At 51.3% G+C, this 23,788-nt stretch overlaps 3 protein-coding genes across 3 annotated transcripts in view; 2 read left to right on the plus strand and 1 right to left on the minus strand.

Moving 5' to 3' along the window:
- Window positions 1-287: 287 nt before the first annotated feature.
- On the plus strand, window positions 288-5,286 carry LOC100907777 (inhibitor of nuclear factor kappa-B kinase subunit alpha). The gene is made up of 3 exons (XM_029112943.1): window positions 288-1,044; window positions 2,754-2,900; window positions 3,084-5,286. The coding sequence occupies exons 1-3, from the start codon at window positions 318-320 to the stop codon at window positions 5,027-5,029; spliced, it is 2,820 nt and encodes a 939-aa protein (XP_028968776.1). The 5' UTR covers window positions 288-317; the 3' UTR covers window positions 5,030-5,286.
- A 722-nt stretch (window positions 5,287-6,008) lies between these two features.
- Window positions 6,009-8,365, plus strand: LOC100905848 (suppressor of cytokine signaling 7). Its single transcript, XM_003738067.1, has 5 exons — window positions 6,009-6,164; window positions 7,157-7,346; window positions 7,515-7,838; window positions 7,981-8,137; window positions 8,231-8,365. The coding sequence occupies exons 2-5, from the start codon at window positions 7,165-7,167 to the stop codon at window positions 8,312-8,314; spliced, it is 747 nt and encodes a 248-aa protein (XP_003738115.1). The 5' UTR covers window positions 6,009-6,164; window positions 7,157-7,164; the 3' UTR covers window positions 8,315-8,365.
- Window positions 8,366-10,672: 2,307 nt separating this feature from the next.
- The window catches only part of Gprk2 (G protein-coupled receptor kinase 2), a 47,280-nt gene continuing 34,164 nt past the window's right edge, over window positions 10,673-23,788 (minus strand). Inside the window, exons 4-13 of the mRNA XM_018641521.1 lie at window positions 22,949-23,029; window positions 19,362-19,474; window positions 18,275-18,411; window positions 17,946-18,106; window positions 15,002-15,233; window positions 12,943-13,057; window positions 11,843-12,057; window positions 11,425-11,595; window positions 11,108-11,318; window positions 10,673-10,844 (exon numbers count right to left, since the gene is read on the minus strand). Of these exons, the coding sequence (XP_018497037.1) occupies window positions 10,673-10,844; window positions 11,108-11,318; window positions 11,425-11,595; window positions 11,843-12,057; window positions 12,943-13,057; window positions 15,002-15,233; window positions 17,946-18,106; window positions 18,275-18,411; window positions 19,362-19,474; window positions 22,949-23,029 (1,608 nt within the window). The remainder of the gene's footprint in view (window positions 10,845-11,107; window positions 11,319-11,424; window positions 11,596-11,842; window positions 12,058-12,942; window positions 13,058-15,001; window positions 15,234-17,945; window positions 18,107-18,274; window positions 18,412-19,361; window positions 19,475-22,948; window positions 23,030-23,788) is intronic.

Raw genomic sequence — 23,788 nt, forward strand, 5'->3', positions numbered from 1 at the left:
TGGGTCGCGAATCTCGGCGAAGGAGCGACAGCCAATGTATCGGTCTGGGAGAACTCCGAAACAAAGGATAAACTTGCCATAAAGGTAATGGAAGCTCCCTGACAATGATAAAAGCTCCTTGCGATGGGAGACAGGAGTCTCAGTTTATTTCTCTCCCTTAGGTTTCCACACGCAGGAGATTCTCTCGGCGTCAGATCAACTATTGGATGAAAGAAGTGACAGTGATGAGTAAGCTGCGTCATCTCAACGTTGTACGGGGGTACGCTCTGCCTGATGAAATTCGATCACAGCTCACGTGCAAGCTGCCGCCCTTGGCGATGGAATACTGCAGTGGCGGAAGTCTGAGAGAGTTCTGCCGTCATTATCGGCAGGGTGTTCCCGAAGACGAACTGCGGGAAATCGTTCGCGACATCTGTGCCGGTCTGCGGTATCTACACCGGAAGCATATTGTTCATCGAGACATTAAGCCTGACAATATAGTCATCCAGAAAGCCGAACGTTTCGTCTACAAAATCACCGACCTCGGCTACATGAAGGTTCTCGACCCCCGGAGCATTACGCGTTCGTTCATTGGAACGGCTGCGTATGCTGCTCCGGAAATCCTCGAATCTGGCAGTCATGTCCGCAAATATAACTATCTGGTTGATTACTGGTCGCTGGGAGTGACGGTTTTCGAGGTAGCCACCGGTTTCCGACCCTTCCGGGACATCCCGACTTGCGGCAAGAAGCAGGACACGATCTGGGGTAGACGGACGCTAATGGGCATCGAATACTTCAACGAGCTGCCGGTCAGATGCAAATTCACGCCGTCCTTCGGCAGACTCCTCACCAAATGGTTGCAAACGATGCTCCAACACCATCCACCTCATCGGAACCCCGATCTGAGCCTGACACCGCTCGACGCCATGATACGATTCGTAGCTGTAACTGAGAAGCGGGTCGATGTACGGCTACCCTCTATGGCGAATCAAGATTTAGACGAAGAACCAATGCAGGAGGCTGCTCGAGCTGCCCATGAAAGAAAAGCAAAAAAGTTTCAGACCTTATGAGATCCTTAGGAGAAATTCATAGAAATTTTAGAAATTCAATGGCTTATACGGTAAGGATGCCCTCTCGAAGTAGGATGTTGCAATAAATTTAACGTTCATACTAGTCTTACGATTGACCTTTTTTTGTGGCGACGACTCGACGAAGATCGAATGTAGTCCTCGAAGAATGTTTTGCAGGAAGACGAATCGGGTTCAGAACATTCTTGAGCTCATAGAATTTCTGGAATTTTGATCGAATCTCTAGACTCCTTCAGAATGATTCCGTCTCTTGCGATGCTTCCCTCTCTGTCTCGTAAGTGTTCACAGCGGACCGGCGAATTCGAAGCGCAAAACTCCCATCAAAGCCTTCATCCTGAGGGTATCATCCCCCTTCCTGAACTTGGCCTGACGAGGCGTATGCATACCTCCGTCGATTGCATAAAGATCAAATACCGCCGAAAATGGGGTCGATAATCTTCACACGCATGATATCGGTCAGAACTTGTCCGAGATCATGCAGACCAAGGTCACGAACTTGGAATAGGTGCTGCATGACCGGGGATGCCAAATCCAGATCCGATTGCCCTCTCGTACGACGTCTGAGTGGAAAGGTCGCTGGTTGCACCTCTGGATCGATGTCAGGGACTCAGATACACCTTCTCCATCAGTCGCAGAACTCTCCCCAGATCCTCCCTCCAGACTCCAGAGCTTGAAATACGCTAGATGCAAATATATCTCTTGACATGCATCAGAGCTCTCCATTCCTTCAATTATGGCTCGAAAGCAAGCCGCCGTAACGCTCCAGTACCAATGCAGCCACGATCTGAGTCGGGAAACGCTGTTCCGGGTGAGGTCCATGCTCCTTCGTTTCACCGGGAACCGGAGAGCGAGAAGAGGAGCTTTGGCGCCTTATCCCATCGATTTCGCTCTCGGTGAAGCGCGGGAGCGGACGGCAGAATCAGGTACCCATTCGAAAAGCCCGCGTCATATCTCGCATGGAGAGTGAAACTGCCGTGCCTCTCCCATGAAACTTTGTTGTAGGGAGCCCAAGAAGTGTTGTGTTGTTGAGCAGCTCCGAGTGTCTGACTAACTATACCATTGTACTTTTCATTCGTCGGAGCTCAGAAGCTGCGAACTCCGGGTCAGGGTCCGTGGTTGACTCATCGATCCAGTTTCTTGTCTATTGAAAGTTGTCAAATCCGTACTCCGCCCCACTACCCCGAGAGCGATCTGAACGAGACAGAACTCTGCGTATTGAACAGGTGAGCAATCGATGTTCAATGTATCAGAGGACTCGACGCCTCGTCAGCGACCGTGCGTCCCGTGAGAGCTTCCTTTCTCTCCCGATGGTCGACATCCATGAGGCTCCGACCGACGCTAAAAAATCGTCTTCGTGTGATCTCACGGTGGAAACGGTTTCAGCTGGTGCACTTTAACTTCTTGAAGGAAGTATCCCAGCGTCAATCTCGTATCTGCTCCTCTGACGCTTTTCGAATATCTGATTCAGCCCGAGATTACGGATCTTGGCTTGGCTTGGCTTGGTCAGCTGTTCCCGACCCTTGGGCTGAAGCGTGAATTCACAGGGGATCGGTCTGGGAAGGTGCCGCTAAATATCTGAAGGTGTCAGGCGCTCCTCACACTGTTTTCTCATGCAGCGCCACGCGAACACCCGGATGTGAGAAGCTTCGAGGAAAAACTCCGCATCACCGGACTCGCGCACGAGAGATATGGCCGATCCGAGCAGCCAGCAAAAACGCCCGGTCGAGTGGCAGAAAATCAAAGTTCTCGGCAAAGGTTCTTTCGGTGAAGTTTCCGTATGGAAAGAAGTTCACTCGCAGCAGCTGATCGCTGTCAAGGTTCGTCCCGCCTTTCTCGGGGTTATCTTTTTTTGCTGACTAGACCCCATTAAGTTATCGAAACAACTTTTTTCTGTCGGGGAACACGATGAATGAGTTTCCTCTGCCGTTTTCACGGTCAGCGTCATTCACCTGTGGCCTTCCGGAGCAGACAGTTTTCTTCGTTTTCAGGAATGCATCCGTCTCCTCTCGCTGGATGCCGACGCTCGGAAAGATAAGCATATTGAGTACTGGAAGAAGGAAGTGGAAACCATGTACAAGCTCAAGCATCCCAACATCGTGCAGGCTGTGGTTCTACCCGATGAGCTCCTGGCGAAACTAAATACGCAGCTGAGCCCGCTCGGCATGGAGTACATCAACGGGGGCAGTTTGAGAGCTCTCATGGAGCGGCCGGAGTATCGGTGGTTACCTGAGCAACAGGTCCGCCACGTCCTGTACGATATGTGCCGCGGTCTGCAATATCTCCATAATGAGCACATAGTTCACCGAGACATCAAGCCAGAGAATATCGTCATACAGCTCACGGGCACCGAGAGGAATATCTACAAAATCATCGATCTCGGATACATTAAAGTCTTGAACCCCGACAGTGTCACGCAGTCCCTCGTTGGAACGATGGCCTATATAGCTCCCGAGATTTTCCAATCTACGCGGAAGTATAATTATCTCGTGGATTATTGGTCGTTGGGCATCGTCGCGTTCGAGATCACGACAGGAATCCGTCCTTTCGCGGCAGTGTCCTGGCAAGAAATGCAACAGCATGCCCCAAAGCTCATGGAGCACAACCCAGGAATTATTTACGCCATGCGTACCCCGCAAGGCATCGAATACATGAAAGATCTTCCAGATCGGCCGCTGCAGAAACGTTTCAAGGAAGACCTGACCATGTGGTTGAGGACGGTGCTCTCCTTCAATCCGAAACAGCGGAATCCCGACCCGAAAATCTCCTCTCTTGAAGCCATGGTATCCATGCTCAACAGGAAAGTAGTCCAGATTTTCAACACGACCTCTCAGAGCATGGTGACTCTGACCGAGAGTTCGACCCCTGAGGAGCTCCACACCGGGACGATGATACTCCCGTCGAACCAGCTGTTGATCTCGGCCGACGGGAAATCGATTTCCTTTGCTCAGCTCATGGAACGAGTTGTTCCACACGTTGAATGCAACTTGGTCACGGCGTACATCTTCAGCTTCAATAGCTCGTATATCCTGTCCGCGAAACCTTTACCTGCACACGTCGCCCAGAGACTCGCTTCGCCGGGCAGCGATTCGAGGAGGAAACGGCTCTGGCAGGAAATGTACCATCATATCGACGGCGAGTACTCGAACTGCATTGCGACACTCGCAGCGTATCGAACGCTCATTCTTTATCTGAATTCTCTGCATTCGGAATTCAACGCCAAGCTGAGCGTGCTGTCCGCCAGCTACAAAGAGGTGAAAATATCCGCGAAAATCCTCAGAGACAATCAGGACTACGATCGAATTCAAATGGCGAAGTACGCCCACTCGGCGCTCGAGGAGCTCCGCGAAATTCGAACACCGGACCTACTGCAGAATGTAGCTGCGATCAAAGCGAATATGACGAAAATCGTCGCTCGAGCCAATACCTTGCACTCGCAGCTGGCGAAACTCAGGGAGAATCCTTACAGTTGCTCGAAACCGCCCACGAATCTCGAGAGCCTACGCAACGAGGTTCTCGCCACCTTGAAGAAGTTCAACCCCACCCGTCAAAACGAAGACATGACGGTGAACGTTCAGAACTTCAAGTCGGAATACACGCGACTCCTGAAAGAATTGAGCGCTCAATTCTGCGTGGCTCTGAGTCATGTCAGAGAAGTCCAGGCGGCCGCAGCACAATGTCAGACGTTCGCCGCAGAAGTGGCCCGAGAACAGACCAAGCTCCAGCTGATGCAACAGGAGCGGCGTGTCGCTGTGTGGAACGTGATCAAAAAATTGATGTTGAGTGAATCCCAGAACGAATCGATCACCGGAATGACGGATTCGTTGACTAGGAAACCGAACGTGGAACTCATCGTCAAAGACAACAAAGATCATAGGACCCAGCTCGACAGTCTGAATTCCTTGATGGAGCTGGAACTTACGAGCTTGAACGAGAATATGACGTCGTTTTCAAGTTTCATGTGATGAGGTTCATCGTCGCCATCTCAGGACCATGGTTGTTGTGGAATCTTCGGACAAATGCAGTGAGGGAAGCTCCGTGGACACTCATTCAGGGAGCAGATAGAGGACCTGAGCCGTGCATTCCGTCATGGACTCAAGCGTTTTTGAGTTCAAGTTTTTGAGCATTCGACGAGCAACGAATCCAATTGGTCGGAGACCGTCGAAGAGAACCGGACCCCCGGAGATTCTTCGGTGAATCACTCGATCAGCGCCGGAGTCGAAGGATTGAAACAAGCGGTACTATATATTTTTCTCAGGATAATTCAATCTGTGATGCCCTTGTGCAAAATGTAATTTCATCCGATTCACGTGCAAATGGGTCTCTCTGATCGCCCGAGACCCACGGTCTGTAATAAAATCTGAGAAACCCGATCTCAAAGACTTATTTCCATCAGCGTTGAAGGGTTCCGACTCAATTCTTCAAGGTCATCTATTTTAGTCTCTCCTCGCGTGACTCTGAGTCTTCTTTCTCCTTCCGGCCTGTACATGCTGGATTCGGTGAGAAGCCAATGCCCGACGGTCCAGGCCGCGCTGAATGGGCATGGGCTCCGAATACGACTCCAGAGAAAACTTGTCGACATAGATCCAGTTCAGGATTCGTAGGTTGGTTAGTGGCGCCGCCCGTCCCGAGAGACCACAGGGAATCCGACCGGATATCTTCGTATGTTCTCTATCGGTCGAAGAGCGTCACGCGAGGGCACATGGCCGACTTCAAAATGGAACGCAGCGCCGACCTTCGTTCGCTGATATGAAAATATCAGAGACGCTATTGAAGAGATCGACCGAGTTCAACACGTCCGAGAATTCGTTTCACTCGAATCCTATCGGTCTCCTGATCCGATGGATTTAGCGACCGGATTCGAAAAAGCGCGCCCACAGCAGACGACTGGGTGCCCAGGTCAACAATATCCCCAGACAGGAGCGCCTTGTATTTCCCTAGATCGAACACCAGTCCGCAACAACACAAAAAAGAAGAAGATGAAATATGTCTGTCAGATCGTGCGTTGATCACAACAAGCTCGTGTGAGCATGGTGGATTTTTCGAGTTCATCGTGTCCCTCTTAGAGCGAGTGAATTTCGGGGCCGAACGGCGGAGACGGTGAGTTTAAAGAATTGCAGCTCTGCTACCAGCAGGCCACCGATGAGACTTGCGGCGATAGAGCCGTGTTATGTATTCAGGTGGACTTTTTCTTTTTGGGACGAATTTTCGAGCACTCGGAGGCACCGGTTTCTCTATGGAGGTCCCATGATACCCTCGAGAGAGCTCCCGATGCTAGAGGGGGAATTAGGTCTCCGGTGCTAGAAATACACCTTCTTGATTATTCTCGAGCAGCAGGGCTCGCCCATCTCGGTCGCATAGGCAGGCCCCGGGTTACAGGTCAAGTCGGTGTCTCAGGGTTCTTCCGCCTGAAACGCTTGGCCTTCTCTGCGGGACGAGCATCTCCGAAATATCAGTCCAGCACGATAGCTATCGTCAACCTCGAGATCACAGCGTTGATTCTCCGTTTCCGGAGCCCGCCAAAGTTGAGAGGTGTGCTCTATTGTTGTAGATGGTACTTGGAAGGGAAATACGAGCGCATGAGGTCGTTTCGGCTCTCTGAGGGTCACAGGAATCTTGATCAGAAATCAATGTCCCCACAGATCTCGGTCGTTCAACGTTGAGTTTCGCCTCTGTGCATTGACGGAATGAGTGGGAATTATGTCCTGTCTGATAATCAGACTCTTCGATCCCCCTTGCACGGGGAATTGAACCCCTTGGACACGCAAGGATTTCCTTCGTGGCTCCGTTGGTTGGTCGAAAACCATCCGGAGCTTCGAGAAGAGGAGCGTGGACATCACTAGATGGATTTTGCCCGATTGATTCTCGATCGGATTCGTGGGGCATCGGAAGTCGCTCAAACGGGCCCGTCTTGACTCAGAACATGGACGTTTACATGCCTCGAGCTCGTACCAGTGGACAAAACCGATATTGTTGTTTCGATGCTGCGGAAAGAGCCTCCTCGAGGCGCGTCGTCCAGGAATCGCGCGCCGTGCTGATAACTGGGCTCGGATAAATTCGACGTCCGCTAATCCACTCCGATTTCTTCACAGACATTGCTATGGTGTTGACCGGTGAACGAGTGAACAAAGTTTGCAACAGGCCAACGCCTTCTAAGGCTGTCACACTGGATGACCCGCAAGATGGATCGGAGCCCAGAGACGGTCCGCAGGAGATGACGGAAAATACGCGGCCCCTAGTCGATTACGCGGCCAGCATAGAGAAAGTCAAGGACTGCGGATGGTTTGTATTTTTTTCCGGACTAGTCTCTGACTCATGTTGTCATTTTATTGGAAGACTCGTTCCGTGACCGCTTTTGAACGATTCTTCCGTCCGATGACTCATTCACAGCAGTTGTAGAGAAAGTGGCGTTCCGGAATTCAGAAAAAAAAACGGACGATTTTCATGCAGGTACTGGGGTCCGATATCCGGAGTAGTTGCCGAGAGACTTCTCCAAAATGAGTCGGACGGCTCGTTTCTGGTCCGTGACTCGAGTGATGAACACTACATATTCTCATTGAGCTTCAAGCTGACCGGCGAGGTGCGGCACGTTCGCATAGAGCATCACGGCGGAAATTTTAGCTTCGGTTTCGGGAACAAATTCCATTCGAAAACGATCATCGACTTCGTCGAAAATGCGGTTGCTCACTCCCGATCTGGTCGTTACCTCTTCTTCCTCAATCGGAGACCGATGCTGGGCCCGATGCGGGTTCAGCTGCTCCATCCTGTATCGAGGTAAGTCGATGGCGAATCGTGAAACTGTGTATGAATGTGTTGAGCACCTTATCGAATTATTCGGAACGGCGAGAGAGGCGCAGCGGATGGACTTCCTCTCCCTTGTATTCGCGCGGCTTGATATTCTTTCCTCCGTTTCTAGATTCAAGAGAATGACGTCTCTCCAGCATCTTTGTCGGTATACTATCTTCAAGGTCCTGTGTCAGCGACGAGACCTCATTGAGGAGCTTCCGCTGCCAACAAAGCTCAAAGTTTATCTCGATACGCCAAACTACCTCTTCGAGATGGAACCGAGCGAGGTAAGTTCTCGTCCACGTCACGCGCTTCGATAATGAATAAAATTCCTCAAGGCACCAGAAAGTCTCACGTCGGATTCCTCTCCATTCCTCTAGTTGAACTCGGACACCGCCAGGACGACACCGGTCCCCGACGCGACCTCGATAGAAAATCCGCCGTCGGATCAGTCATTGACGTAGTTTTGTTTATAATTTCGAATTTCCACTAATGAAACGAACAGCTAGGCTCCTAGGAAAGACATACCGGCTCAAGGATTATTGATGCCCTCGTGCGCAGTTCTTCTGCGGGCACATGTGTGATACAGCGGGGTTGTGATGAAAAATCATCATCAAGCATCCCGTCAGCTTTCGTTCTTGCTGGTCTCAGCCGGAATCGGGCGAATGTTTTAACTGCAACGCGAAGCTTCAAGGGTAATCTGATTTCGCTGGAGGGTGAACAGGCTGACTTTCGTCAGGGATACATGGCGTCGTAGTGACGGAAAGTTCGTTCGACGACGGGGGAAGGAAGAGGTCACTCCCGGGAGAGGCTACATTAATATTAGCCGGCAGACTGAATTTCGAGAGCTTCTTCGAAAGAATATGAGCATGTATCGATGTCAGCTGTGTGACTCCGCTTCAGTCGTGAGCGTATTTTCGATCGAGCAATCGAGCTCGTCGCTTATACCTATTAGACTGGGGTGAATGATTGATTGATTCATTCCATCAATCATTGCGGGAATGCTGCCTGAGTTCACGGATTGGAGCCGATGATTCGCCCCTGGCGCAACCGTTGGCTTGATCTCCTATTGGTTGCGAATTCGTCTCGATGTAAAATCCGCATCTCATTCTCAATCGCAAAAACCATTCAGAGTAATAGAGCAGGAAAAGACAGCCAAACAGACGAGAAACAAAGTAATGGTAAAGGAGTGAACCAATGAAACTAATTTGTACAGAACGGGGCAGGAGTAATCGAAAAGTCGCCGTCTGGCCTCATGAGAACCTTGTTGATGATGACTGTGTGTATATTTACGGTTAAAATGTGTTGAGTTCGAATAAAGTAGTTTTTTCCCAGTAGAACACGGGAGAGATGGAGTTTTTATTAGAATTGAGTTTGATGACGAGGCTCGAAGATAAATTCATTAAAATGAAGGCTAGAGTCCGAACTTGACGATCCGTCCTTTATTCTTGCAGTCGATATCCGACAACCAATCGTCAGGTCGGCGTTCTCACTCTTCCTTCAAATTCTGCCGGTGAACTCTCACCAGAGCAGCTGTTCCATGTGTCGATTCCTGTTGATCGCAATGAATAAGAATGGACACATTCTACACTTAATCGTTTCGGTGCAACGTGATTCAATGGAGCCGTTCATGCTTATTGTCGAACGGAACCATTGAGAGGAAATGCAGACGTCGGGCATTGCAACAAGGAATATAACACCGGGTTTATAGGAGGATTGCAGAAGATCTGCTGCTGTTCTCATCGAGTGCTGAGACCTCGATAGACAGATCAGACCTCACGGAGAAAGAGAGAATCATCGTCGAGAAATCACTACTACGTCAATCCAAAATTCGCTAATCATCATCATGATCATCCTCAATATCGCTATCATTATTATTATTATTATGTTTATCATAGTCCTTATCGTCGTCATGATCTCATCTAATCATTCAGTCGATCGATGAATCGGATAGGATCGTTGATTTATATATTTACGTATATGTACAGCAGCAGATTCACAAAGCCATGAGGACGATTCCAAAGTCAAACTTGATCGCCACATGGCAACACGTATCGGCTCATCCAACGCACAGTCTGTGGCCATTCGGCACGGTTCGATGCGCCTCAGCGCAATCGTTTTCAATGCCGTTCCTAGTTCGGATCCTTCCGACGCTCAAACTTGACTCCTCCCGCGCGAGTAGGGAATCGAGCTGTCGGTCGAAAATCGAGTTTTCGATCGATTGAATCATGCGGACTGAAATGCTCGTGGTGAATTCGATAAAGGTCGTATCTCTCTGCAGTGTGCTTCCCTCCGCCGGGGATTCCGCTCGGGCTCTACTTCCATCCGATCCGGTGGCTCCTAGGATGCAGTCATTCTAATACTGGTTCGTCATCGTCCTCTCCAACACGCTGCTCGATCGAATCTTATGCCCTTCGTCGCGAACAGCCTCCACTTTCTACGTTCGAACGAAAGCTCTCTCTTCCCCCACTCCTCCTCAGTCGGGAATCATCCGAACGGGAATGCAGGAGAAGCTGGCGAGCTCGCCGAACAATCGTGGGATGCGCACGTACAACACGAAACGCCGTGCAGCAGAGTTCGGGCTTGTATAGCTGCTTCCCACGCTGTGCACTCCCCTAAGTGCTTCCCCGAGGGCGGTACAAATCGTCCTTGTCGCCATCGCCGGGGTCGATGTTCTCGCTCCCCCGGGTGTTGTCTTTGAGTATCAAAAGGTATTTACAGTATCGGTTGTCCGTTATCGGTCAGATATGCTGGATTGCGGGGCCCTTGCCATTTCTTTACAACATTTATTTCCTATCGTGCCGCCTTTAGCCGCGTGTGAGTCAAGATTCCTTGGCATGGCCGGATGTCGGCCTTGAGTTCTCCTGTCGGTGATTGCTGTTCTCTTTGTCTCGAGTCTGCTCCTGCGATAGATTATCGTCGTGAATTTTCGGCGTCGATAGCCCGGCGTTCTTGACGTAGATCGTTCCCACGCTCCCCACAGCCCCGTGTTTCCTGGAAAGCAATAATTGGGACAATCTTAGGGACGGTCAATCAATAGAGCCCGCAGCGGGAAGAATACGGCACTCGTCGCTTGATCATTGCGGAGCCAGACAGAGACAGAGAGAGTTTTCCCTACGGTCCCGACTCGACCGCGAACGCTGTCGCCCTTAGGAATTTCCACGGCGAGTCCGAGGTCCGAAATGCGCTCATAGGTTGCATCCATTCATCGACGAATCGATCGAGGATCTTGTCGTTGTCGGCCTAGGGTAACTCACTTAGCTTTCCGTCTGAATGGGAAGCAGCCCTGATATTCTTCCGGAGGAGGTCCGTCTAACATGAGATCCGGCGAAGGCCCACCGTCCTCCCCGAATTGGTTCAGCTCTCTATAGCATTCGGTCTCAATCATTTCCTGTTGCCATGGTATCGAAACGGAGCCCGAATTGAATTTACCGTAGAAATTTTCATCGGTCGCATCGAGAGCGACGCCTGGAAGTACCCGAATTATTTAAGATATTTACTGCCTGCGGAGTTGGGCAGCGGCTCGATGCGTGCCCGTGAGTTCTTATGCAGGCAAACTACGACGTAGGTGTACCTTTGACTGTTGAGAACTGTTCGATGTCGAGAACATCTTTAGCGTAGACCGCGTGCGGGTCTGGCAAGAAAGGAGGTTCGAGCATGCCCTCCTGCAATCGTTTCCAGTTCACGTTCTTGAAGTACGCGTGCCGCCGGAGCTCAGACGCCCCGTTGTTCCCGCTCCGACAGGCTGTGGATGAAAGGGGTTTCGTTCAACGTCTTATTCAAAACTTTCTTTCCTCGACTAGATCGCCGCCTTCCCTTTCGATCGAAACCGGAGCTCGAAGGATGTCATCACTTGCTGAAGTTCTGCCTAATCCAGATAGATAATAGTTCTCGGATTCCGGGGGAAAGACTTGAATCGCTGAACTAAGTTTTACGGATAATAAACTATACGAAGTAGGTCAGGTCATCCAACTTAAGTGGGATACACGTACCGAGTCTGTTGGAAGGCTGCTTGGCGAGGAGGGCTTGACAGATCGCTCTGGCCTCATCCGAGAACTTTGAAGAGTATTTCTCCTTGTCTTCGCGAACTCGCCTTTCAACCTCCTCACGCTTGACTTTCTCTTTTCGAGCCCTGAATGGGGCCTGTCCCTCGATCATCTCGAAGATGAGCACCCCAAGTGAGAACCAGTCGGGTGAAAAAGTGTACCTGCAACACATCTGCCTTCGTACGATGTGCCCACCGTCGATAATCACACAGCGCAAGTACGTCGGGGAAAAACTTTTTCCGACTCCAGACGGCGAGGCGTGCTCAATCGCCGTCCCCAGGAGCCCCCCCCCCCCTACTCCCGGGACTGGTCCCGGATCACAACTCATTCAAGCAAGCTCGGGCTGAATCCTGAGCAGAAACTCCTGATTCGTCTTCCCTCTCTCGGAACGCTTCCCAAAACTTTTTCTCAGAAACTACGCGTATTTACATGATGGCCGACTCTGATTCGATGAAGAAAATGCGCGGCATGAATAAAGAAAGAGCCACGTACAGGAAAACATCATGGACCCTGGGGCGTTCATTGTTTTCGGAAGCAAGCTCATATTTCAAAGATCTCATCTCGCGTTCCCATAAGCGACAGGATCCGCCACGGGAATAGCGACGAGGCCGAACGGAGAGGTAATACCGTGCGACGGCGATTCATTCCGCGATTGTTTGCGTGGCAACGACCCTTGACTTTTGTCCCGGATCGGTCACCCCACGTCAGCCACCGAGACCCACGTTAGGTGGCTCCGATGTCACCCCTGACGGAATTGCAGGTCAGCGTCAGCAGAATAATTACGAAGCTCACTCATCATTGGGTTTTCGTGCTGACTGCTCACTACTGCGCAAACACGAGGACGGAGGTCAGTCACCGTACGCGAGAGACGAATCGTAGAAGGAAGAATCAGAAGCTCGGTGGGGAGCAATTGACATCGAGGGAACATCAAGAGATAGATGGAGTGATGGAGGGGGTTGATATTTTTTCAGATTCAAAAGGATATGAGCGGACTTTCCAAGGAAGGAGCAGGTGAGATTCGCCGAGAGGCTTTCGGATGAGATTACCTTTCGTTATCGACAACCTCCGGCGCCATGTATCCTACGGTCCCGACTCGACCGCGAACGCTGTCGCCTTTAGGAATTTCCACGGCGAGTCCGAGGTCCGAAATACGCACATGGCCTGTAAACATAAAATTTGATGGAGGTTTCTCTCTCAGCAAGCTCCGTCTATGTCTCCCCGCGGTTCCAACAACACTGCGGGTATTTAGGGGATTATGTAGCGACAATTCCTATGGGGATCAACTCGAAGGAATCACGGGCCTCATACGCCCTGCCTGCCACGCAGTCTAATGTCTCCCGACTCCTTCCTGAGCAGATGCCCGGAATAGTTTCCGCTGCGACATACGGAACGGGACGAATTCCGAGGAAAAGAGGCGTGAAGGCAAAGATAAGGGGGATGTGAGACGCGACGCCGCGATGCGAACCGATTCGAAAGACATTCTCCGTGTCACCGTGTGAACTGCAGCGGAATGGATGAGTTTCTCTTTAGGACGGTCACGGGTCAGGGGGCTCCGTTCAAACATTTTCTCCCCGGAGTCGTTTCAAAGAAGGCGAATCCTCTCTTGGGCATCCTAAGGCATAATTGTCCCGAGCACAGTGTTCCCACCTGTTTCCAGAGTGGAATATTGAGTATGAGCGAGTATTCTTCTCCTTATCACCTAATCAGAAAGCATTGATGAATATCTCAAACGGAAATGGGACTCCTAGTCTGAGACAACTACCGAATTCGAAACAAAATGTACGCTCGTCAGCCGCCTCTCAGAGGCGAAGGATATCGTCCATTAGAAAGGAGTTTGGAGTACTCTCATCTCCCCCTTTCGGATGAACCCACGTCACAGGACACTCGACAGGACTCCGTCCTCGAGGAAAGTCCGCGATATGCGCAGCGCACCGGAATTCGGGGCAGGATATAAACAGATCGTACGCAATCAAAAGAATCGGAAATCTATAGAGCCGAGTCCCCCGAGCGGCACTATCGGGGCCGTCACCGTTGAGCGAAAAGAACCAAAAGCCACACCATTACGAGACCCGTTTAACATCGATTTGGAAGCGAAGGACATTTTTAGCAGTGGCCAGTCGAGAGCGACCGACGTCCAACCGCGGCTGCCGAGCGCTCGACAAACGGTCTCTCTTGTTGTTTCTTTTTTCCTCCTTCCTGACCCCCGCGTGTCCTTCTGCGAGCGCCAACAGAATCGAAAACACAACAGAACACTCGTACAAACCCAGGGGGACGGAACTTTCAATACGGCGAAAGAATGTGAAGAATACATCACAAAAAAGCCTCTAAACCACGAGCAAGCATGTGTCGGCTCGGAGATGCAACCCAAACAGAATCAGAGCCGCGAGAAAGAGAGCCTGAAAGCTCCTAGATGTTCCGATCGAGGCAATTCATACAGGAATTCTCGAGTAGGCGGGTCGACGCTCGACGTGAACGAGGACGAAGGCCTAGATTTGGGAAGAAGAAAGGAATGGCGCGCACCAAGCTGCTCGGAAACCAATGGATTTGAGTCAGCGAACCGGTGGGCACATCGAGTGGACGTTCGGAGACAAAAAACAGCCTCTTTTTCGGAAAATATCATATGGTCCGCAAGACGATCCCCTTACGCTTACGAATCGAGTCTCCTGTTGCTGCTCATTGACTCATCCTCAGGTAGCAGGCGATCCGGACGTAAAGTAGAGATTCTCGATAAGGCTCGTACTAGATGAAAGATTCGACCCCCGTACTATTCGACAGAACGGGCGAGAATGGTTTTGATATGTATTTGAGCCGAGAGAAATAGTCGGGAGTAGATTGCGGAAATGTCAATGAAGGGGGAAGATTCAAACATTTTATCGACTGCCAACCAAGTCGAATTTGTATACAAAATTTTTCACGGTGAGCTCTCAACAGAGGCAGCCTTGGAAAAGGAAAAAATCTCGATTGGTGTCTGGTCGGATCTACTCGGACTACCGCTCCGGATAACTGTCGCATCGAAAATCAAATCGTCCGCGGATGCTGGTTTCATTAAAAGTCTAGTGGATTCAGATTTTTATCGTATCTAAATGTTGAGAGAAAGATACTCACCATGGTCGTCTAGTAGGATGTTTTCAGGTTTGAGATCTCTGTAGACGATATTCTGAGCGTGAAGATGGTCGAGACCTTCGGTGACTTCGGCAGCGTAGAACCTAGCGCGCTCCAGATCGAAACCGGGCTCGCCACCCATGTTGTAAATGTGGAACTTCAGATCACCCCCGTTCATGATCGTCAGAACCAAACAGAGCGAATCCTTCGTCTCGTACGCATATGCCAAACTCACCTGTAATTGGAAGCAGTGGACTCAGCAGGAATAGTGACAGAGGCTAGCGAGCATCTTTCTGGCTTCTGTTCTTTCTATGTAGGTAATGGATGGAGCCGTTTCCTATTTGTGACGATCATTGTACTATCACAAGACCACCATCACCATTGTATCACCACCGTCTCTCCGACCAGCAGTGGATATAAATAAGTCTTCAGTGCAGCCGAGACTGCGGTCGAGAGCCATCGGTGAGTGCAGGGAATGTCGGTGACGCCATAAGGAAACCGCAGCTTTGTTTATCGCCGACGCTGTTTCTCGATATCTTGCCTGTTCCTCTCGCAAACAGCGGGCTTTTTTGGTTCTGAGGTCGTACGTATTTTCGCTCGGGTGCGGCATGCGTTCCGCCGACGCGTCGCAAAAAAGGTTCCGCCAGGGAATGCAATTACTACGTTTCGGCCCGCTACTCGACTCCCGACGGCCCTATCCTCATCGGGCTCTGCCTCTAACCTTCGCCTTCTGCTTCGCATCGCTTCGTTCCTTCACTCGTCCGGGAAGTAGTCCGAATGCTACACAAGCGCAGTACGCATTCGTTTCTCTGGTAGGACAGGGATTCGAGGACTCAGGATTTTCGCGGAACTGTATTGTCCCTCGCTCTGTAGGGTGAGATAGTGTCTGAGCTGCTCCCTCTTCCACATAACTCAGAGAACATTCACGCTCAAGTTCCTGAGCGAGGGAAATACCCCAATGATTCTCACGTAGCCAGGCTTCATTTTTCGGGTTCCTGTTGCACGAGCGCTCGAGTTTGAATTACGTCGCACATATTTGCTACCTGTAAGGTGCATGGTAGGTGAATGGGGGGGGCCGCAGAAGTTTAGCCGCGATTCTTGGAAATCGCGGAGGTCAAACGAGGTCAGCTGAGCGCGGTACAAGTCGACCAGGGAGTAAAGAATTGAAATGCGACCTTGAAGAGCAATTATATGAGTAGACATGAGTCCCTCGCTCTCATTTGAGTCTCGTAAGCCTATTGTGCTGTCTCGCACGGATACGCTGAACCTCTGAGCTCCGCACCGCTATTCCGTCGGCTTCGACACCGACGCCGCGCCGTACGCTGGTTCTCATTATTGGACTCGTCCGTGGACGTCGCGAGACGCGAGCGTCTCTGGCTGGCTGGAATTCCTGTCACGATTGTACATATCGTTGGGGAAATTAAAGTGTGATGAGGCATGCGGCGGGAATTAGAGGAGGGTCTGGGATATTGTGGTTTTCCTTCATCCCATCCCCCCTTCCGGGTCCTCGTAATACATTTGGCTCCTCCGACGAGAGTTTGGGCTCAGAGAGCTGAACTCTACCGACTGTCACCGCGTCTAAAAGTGGACTGTACAGGAAGAACGGAGGCGTGAGTCAGATACGGGAAGGAGGGAGGGATAACCGACCACTTTGTCCGTGAGAGAATTCTCCTGTCGGCATAGCTTAGCGTCCACAGTAAAACTTGATTGTTCCAGACAGAATAATCTCTATTTTGATAGTCGCTCGTAGTGCCCGACTCTTCATTGCACCCTACCGTCACGTCGGCTTATATGCGGAGCCTGGTCCCTTCTCCACATTTTCGTTCGCTCGAAAGAACATCCTCTTCTCTTTATCCACCATAACACAGTGACTTTTCTCCAGAAACCGAAGATCGATGTCGTCTCCCGCTCAAAGTTTCGGGGCGAGAACGATTGAGACCACAAAGACGGCTCGGTAGGATTCGCGGAATTCACCTACGCGTCCCTTCCTCGTCTCAGCCCCTCTCTGGCTTCACCTTGAAGGGTCTCGCGAGCCTCTGGCGCGAAGGTGAGGTACCGAAATTCGGTCGACCGTGGCTCAAGGTCCCTACCCCGACAATCGGCGTAGATGATGGGAACCGCGGATTTCCCGGAGAGCCACGCGCGATCCAACGTCGTGTCTTGAGGTGGAGGTCGTTGTTTCACGGAGGGGAAGCAAATCTGCAAGTGGCGTGTAGACTGTTCTGGGCGCTCATCCAATGGTCGAACTCATCTGGGAGCCTTGTTGCGTGGGAGCCTGCTGGAGAACCCGTTCACATGCATCGCCGACATGTTCGTCGGCCATGAGATGCCGACGGAAGGCGTGGGTGGGGGAATCGATTCGGAGAGGGTTTTGCGGCGGAAATTTTTCTTGCCGAACCGTTCTGCAGGGTACGGGAGTTTTTGCTCATACACCCGCTCCATAGAATGGAAATTGCGCGTTAATCTCCGCTTCGACCCGAGGCTTGCAACGCTTCGGAAGCTCTCATCGCGCGCTTCCTACCACGATTGCGTGTCCCGTGAAAAAACAGTGAGTTTCCCGCATTCTTCCGGGTTGAAGGTTTGACGTCGGGGTCAAGATGAAAATGCCGGAAGGTTCGATGCAAACGGTTTGCCACCGTGATATCCGCAATTGGTGAACTTCCGACTTCAACTTCGGAATACTCAACTAGGAGCAGAGCCCTCGAGCGGGGAGAAAGTTTCGTTGATGCTCCTTCTGATCTGCTCGTACGACAAGGAATTCGACCCTTGCATCGAATTGAAATCTGACCCTGAGCCGACGGAAACGCGTCCAGCGAGCTGTGGGGCAGTCTTGGGTCCGTTCGCGATCTCTCTATTTCAGCGTCCGAGCGATCTCCAAGCTACCGAATTCCTAATCTCAAAAACTGATCGGCGACCGCTTGATTGACCTCTGAGGTCCGGAACTTACCACGAAACGTGAGTTGATTTTCTGGAGTATCTGTTTCTCGATCAGAACCATGCTTTCTCCCTTACGCTTTTTTATCCGTTTCTTTTCTAGTTTTTTACACGCATACATCTTGCCCGTCGCCCGCACCTGACAAGCACACACTTCCCCGAAACCGCCTTTGCCTGGAAAGAACGTATCTCAGTGTCAGAGAGCCTGGCTCACAGAACAGAAGTGTAGAAAGGCATTGCAGAACAACCGTATCGATATGATCCGCCTATCCGAGCATCGAAGCGGAACTTCAGAGGCCACCGCGTCGGCGCAACGATTTGAATCATTCGAACGATACTCACCCAGAACTCGATACATCCGAAACGTTTTCTGTGTCACTGGTTGTGCCTCGAGCCATTTCCACTGGAGATATCTATGGAAGTACATCGTCTCCTTGAACTCATCGAAGGGACTACCGCTCAAATACTCTTTCAGAGCTCTGGAAGGAGAAGGCGGAATCCGCTCGTTAATCACGGGATCAGAACTCCAGCCTCGAATGGATTCGATATTGACCCGCCATGTATCACAAACGTATACGAGCTTCGTGAAAGATCGACGAAGCTCGAGTTTCCAAACATGATGCGGAATGAGGCACGGTGCCTCCCGTCAGGAGTTCAGCGGAGCCCAATCTGTTCTTTCAGACCCTCAACTGGTTGAGATAGGGGCGACGCGATGCACTGGATGAGCTTGATCCGACTTGCAATCGCAACGCTCCGACTCGTAAGACCGGCCTAATAGGTCCCAGTTGAATATGACGTTGCCGATCCCGAGATAATTAGAGGATAATTGCGAGCGCTTTGCCGATGTCTCAGAGCCCCAACCGTATTAGGAGCGGGGAGGTAGTTGTCCACGGCCAATCGATCAAGCGAGTAGACGGAGGCTATCAAGTGCGGTCATCCAGCGTCGGTAGAGGCCCGGGTTCAAGGGCGATAGATCGATTCCTCAATGAGACTCGGACCGACCGCCAAGCGCCGATTGCCTTTCATGTACTGAGATGGATCGACGCAGGGTGATTCGAAAATTTCGGAATACAAAGAGTGGCAAATGATGCCGTAGGATCAAGATATTCCTTTCGGGCGATTTTTCGCGAGATGTAAAAACCGAAAGAGTCGGCAACATTTTCGAAGGTTCGCTCCCCGGGGACAAGACCGCGAGTAAAGATCTACACTCCGAGCGCTTCCGACCGCGGAATCATGGTAATGCACGAAACGAATCTCAGGGGAGCCCCTCAGGAGGCCCGGATGGTTCCAGAATTGGTGGTTGGTAAATGTAAAGCTAGGCAACTTATTCGGTAACGATCTGTCGGATTGCACAGGAGAATTTCTCAGCGGACTCTTCATCGTTCTGTTGAGTTCTTCGAAATATTTGGGACTCTCGTCGAATACATACCCGGTGCAAGGCGCGAACAAATCCTTCAGCGGTTTCTCGGTGTCGTCCGGCGAGCCAAGTTGTTTCCGGAGCTCGGCCACGAGATCACAGTTGATAATGTCGGAAAAATGCGTCTGTCAAGCAAAGAAGTGAAAATCGATTATTCATGAGCCGGCGGCATGGTTCTCCTCAAACCCAGAAGGAGTTCTTTGCATAGTCCTTTATCTATGTCCTTCATCCCTGCCCCGATTTAGTACATTGTCCAGCGGTATCGCCCCCGCTCGACCTCGTACGAGAGGCGCCTCTGGATGAACTAGGATAGGGGTAGATTTTGCCAGGACCGAGTCTCGGAGGAAAAGTATAGGGCTCCGACCCCTCCCTCCCTCGCCCGGTCTGGGAAAATTGAAAAATCACTTCCTTCGAACTGGCTGACGACGACGCTGGAACCATGAATAATTTCTTTTTCCGCATCTCTCCCGCAGACTCTCCCCGGCTTCCAGTACGCGCGACGAATCACGTGTCCCTCAGAAAGCTCCCTGACCACTCGAAAACATTGTTCTGAGGAGCTCGGTCAATATGCCGCGGCGCTTGCGGTCGCGGCCCGGCCGATTTCCCGAAATCTAAGCGCGACGCGCATACATAACCACAGAACGACAGTCGAATGCATCCGTGGTCGATCCAATATCGGTTCACAAGTTTCGCTCTTCCCACAGACAACGGTTCCCCCTGGATCCAGCTCCTCACATTTCTTCGCTAAGCCATTCAAGAATTGACCACGGGAACTTCGCACAGGAACCGCGCTCGCAGACGTGTTCGGATCGGGAGCGTGACGATCGCTGCTGAGATCCAGTCCGGGTCAGCTCTATCCGGAGATTCCCTCGGAATAAGTGGAAAACTGTTCTCGGGAGGGAAAACTACGAGGTCTTTACCTCGAATTGCGATTGATGCTCCGGCTCCCCATCGGTCTGCCCATTTAAGACTACTTCCATTGAACGCCTCTGGAAGCCCTCGCAATTGTTTCGAGCCCTCCGCTTCCTGGTGACATGGACTTGCTCTATCCGGATCGTCACGTCTGCCCGTCTTGAGCTTATGGCAGCTCGCCGTCGAGGTCCTCGGGAATATTCCTGTCAGCTGCTCTTTACAGGCCTGGACCGTTTATCATGACCACGACCTTGGGACTCCAGTCAACGACTCTCGACCTTTTTTTACCAGGTGGGTGGGCGGTGACCCTTCATTGTCGAGCCAGTCCTCTTCCACAGAGCACATTCATCCCTTAATTAGCTCGGACCCGGGGTCTGGGCCCGATGTTGTCTCAATAAGCGCGAATCATGCCACAATACGTGGAGTTCTGCGACCTGCCGCAGAGCTCAGCGGGCGAATACTGTGCGATTGACAGCCCCAGGTTCGAAGAAGAATTTCAGTGCCGATGCTCCGGGTCACGCAACTTCGTTTCGTTCCAGATAACTCTCGCGATCGAGAGGCATAGAGATATCTGCAATATACCCCTGTACCCACAGAACGTACCCGCGAAGATATTTATATCGTTGATAATCTTTTACTGCAGACACATACAGCGCGGCCGAGACTCCCAGTGCTCCCCTTAGAGAGCGTCACGTAGAGTCGGAATTCCTTGTCTCCGGTCGTGCATGAATATTTGTTTCAGTCAGTCAATCAATCCCCGAACAGTGCGACTCCGGGAGCCGCTCCCTTTTGAATGCCATCGGTCGAGCGCATCCCATTCACTCATTCATCCATTCCGGAGGTCGAGTTGATGATATCTTTTGTGTTCTCGGGTCTGAACTCGAAGTGCAGATGTCTGGCAATGATGCAGCTACGTGTTTGGCGAACGAATCTTTTTGGCAAGGATACAGAAACGCTGAAAGATGCCACAGAGCGAGAGTCCATTTGGCGTGAAAGCGAAAGAACTAGGCAGAGTCTCGATGCTTTCCGAAATGGAAAAAAATTCATCGGATGAAAAGTTCGAGGGAATGAACATTCGCTTGGAAGACACAAGACTGCTGAAAGATGCGGAGGAGTCGAGCGTCCGTGTGCAAGCGTGCCGCCGTGCGTCTGCCTGCCCGAAATAGAACGATGACACGTCCGTTGACGGTAGGTACATGAATGAATCCTTATAGTCCATCCACCACGTAGGTCTAGAACGAGCTCGAGATGGTCAGCCTCGACGTTGGCTAGAGCGGGCGAGGAACCTCCCGGGAAACATTTTACATAAGGTGTATCCGGGACCGCTCGCGATATATTTCGCTTCCGAACACGAAATCGTGTTCGACGCCTAGGGATTCGAGCCATCCGGTCGACGATGCAGAGCACTTGACGATAGGGCGAGGGGCGGGTGGGAGGAGAGGGGCGGGCGAGTATCATTTCTAGAGCTCCCGGAAAGATTGTCCACCTCCAATCAATTAGCACGAGAAACGGCCACTACCTTCTGTTCGCCCGACAGTCTGTCGGTGGGCATTCTTCCCACGTTGGGGAATAATCCCCATTGTTTGGCGCTGGTCTCATGCTGCGGAAATAATTCCGTCGCTGGAGATCTTTCGCTTCCCTGAAATTATTATTACTCTCCAGTGCGATTTCTTCTGCTGCGATAGACCTGTGGATCATTGGGAACGAGGACGAGCTCAGAGATTCACAGACAGAGAAGCTACAACGAGACACTGCTGGATATCGTTGATAATATCGCACCAGAGGGGGTTGGTCGGGAAGAGTTTCATGATAGTCGCGGTACTCGAGTACATAATTTCCAACGCCTCCCTCGTGGGCTGTCAACAGACTCAGACAGAGTGCCACTTCCCGAACGCCGCGCTAAGCCGAGGAGCGTAGCGTGTCCTCGAAAAAACAGACGTGGGCGCGCACCGAGCAGAAACGCTCGAAGATCGCTCTCTTGCGTGGATGGGCGCCCGGAGTCGGGGCAAGGGTATACCCCGGGTCTCCTTATCGAAGTCTATACATTCGCTATCAGTCCCGCGTCCGCGAATCACGAGCAGCCAGGCCTCCGCCCCAATAATAAGGAATCATCGCTTGCTGCCGACATTAATTATCACGTGACAGCCGGCACGAGATACTGCGACATATTGATGGAGCCGGGGAATTATCTTGGCCGAAGTGGAGTCAGAACCACATGGCTGCTGCTTCCGAGTTTAAGTCAATGGAACATCTTGACGTGTACAATAATCTTCGACATCGAAACTTCTCGTAGAGAATCGCGTTCCCCTTCACGACAGATGGATTTCGGGAGCCGTCGGACATCGAGTAGGAGGATTTCAAGAGCCCTTCGAGAGAAGAGATCAGTGCCGTCACATAGTTCAAGGATGCTTCGGGTGCCCCCTGTGATACGATAAGGTCCAAGCTGCACAGGTCGCTCTCAGTATTTCAAGCCAGCTTCGGAATGATTTTAGCACTTCCCCGACGGAATCGGGGATTCAGGCAGGGTCGATGCGACTGATACACTAGTCTTGACGTGGTGAACGATTTTCGAAGCAAGGTACACCCGGAATGGATTCCAGAACGCTCCGCTGACGCCTATGGAACGGTCGTCCGTCAAATGAGCTGAAACACTCGATCGATCCGCCGGTTGGCTTGAAAGAACTCACCGATTCTGGCAATAGGAACGCGTGGAGAATTTCCTCGGCAGCAACGAAACGTTTTTCTTCGACCTGACACTCGTAGCTCTCCTGAAATCGGAATTGGCTGAATTCAGAGCTTATCCAATGATAATATTTCATCTGCGGAGTTATCAAGTTAATTGATAACCGGGTCGCGTCGTTTCTGTTCGCGAACCTCCTGAAGCAGTGTCCCAGAGAATCGGGGTCTTCATCGATGAGAGGAGTGAGAGACGGTCGGTACGATACGTCACTGATAATACGTCAATATGCGTGCGAGTCAACACGGATGGCTGAAGCAATAGATACAGTAATGGTCGATGAGTCTCATTCTTATTATTACAGATATATCCTGACCCCGTTTACGCGCCAAGCTCGAGCATCGCAAAAAACGTAGCGTAGATAAGTCAACATGACACGAGTTGGATGATCTCACCGGATTGCTTCGAGTCTCCAAAGTTCAGAACTTTTTCCGAGCGAACGCTCGAGGCATCTTCCCGCGAAATTGAGCGCCGCGAATGCCGCGGTGGATGCGGATTTCGCCGGAAAAATCTCGGGACTGCATCCCATTCTATGAAGGTGAATATAACGACGGCCTTGAGGCGCGTATCCAGGATTTTTTTGGAGGGGGGCACACGATGACTGCGGCCCCGAAATCTCGGGAATCGGTTCCAGAAGGCGACAGAGGTAGTATGAAACAAACATTTTCGGGAGGGGCATTAATGCCCTTCCCCCCAGGGGCGTTCCCAGAATTTTTTTTGGGGGGGGCCAGACTAGGTTTTCGGGGGCCAGAGATCCAAAATGATGAGGTACCCTGTACTCCTGCATTAC

The sequence above is a fragment of the Galendromus occidentalis genome, unplaced genomic scaffold, assembly GCF_000255335.2.
Source record: "Galendromus occidentalis unplaced genomic scaffold, Mocc_1.1 scf7180000075774, whole genome shotgun sequence".
In the NCBI taxonomy this organism is placed as follows: Eukaryota; Metazoa; Arthropoda; class Arachnida; order Mesostigmata; family Phytoseiidae; genus Galendromus; species Galendromus occidentalis.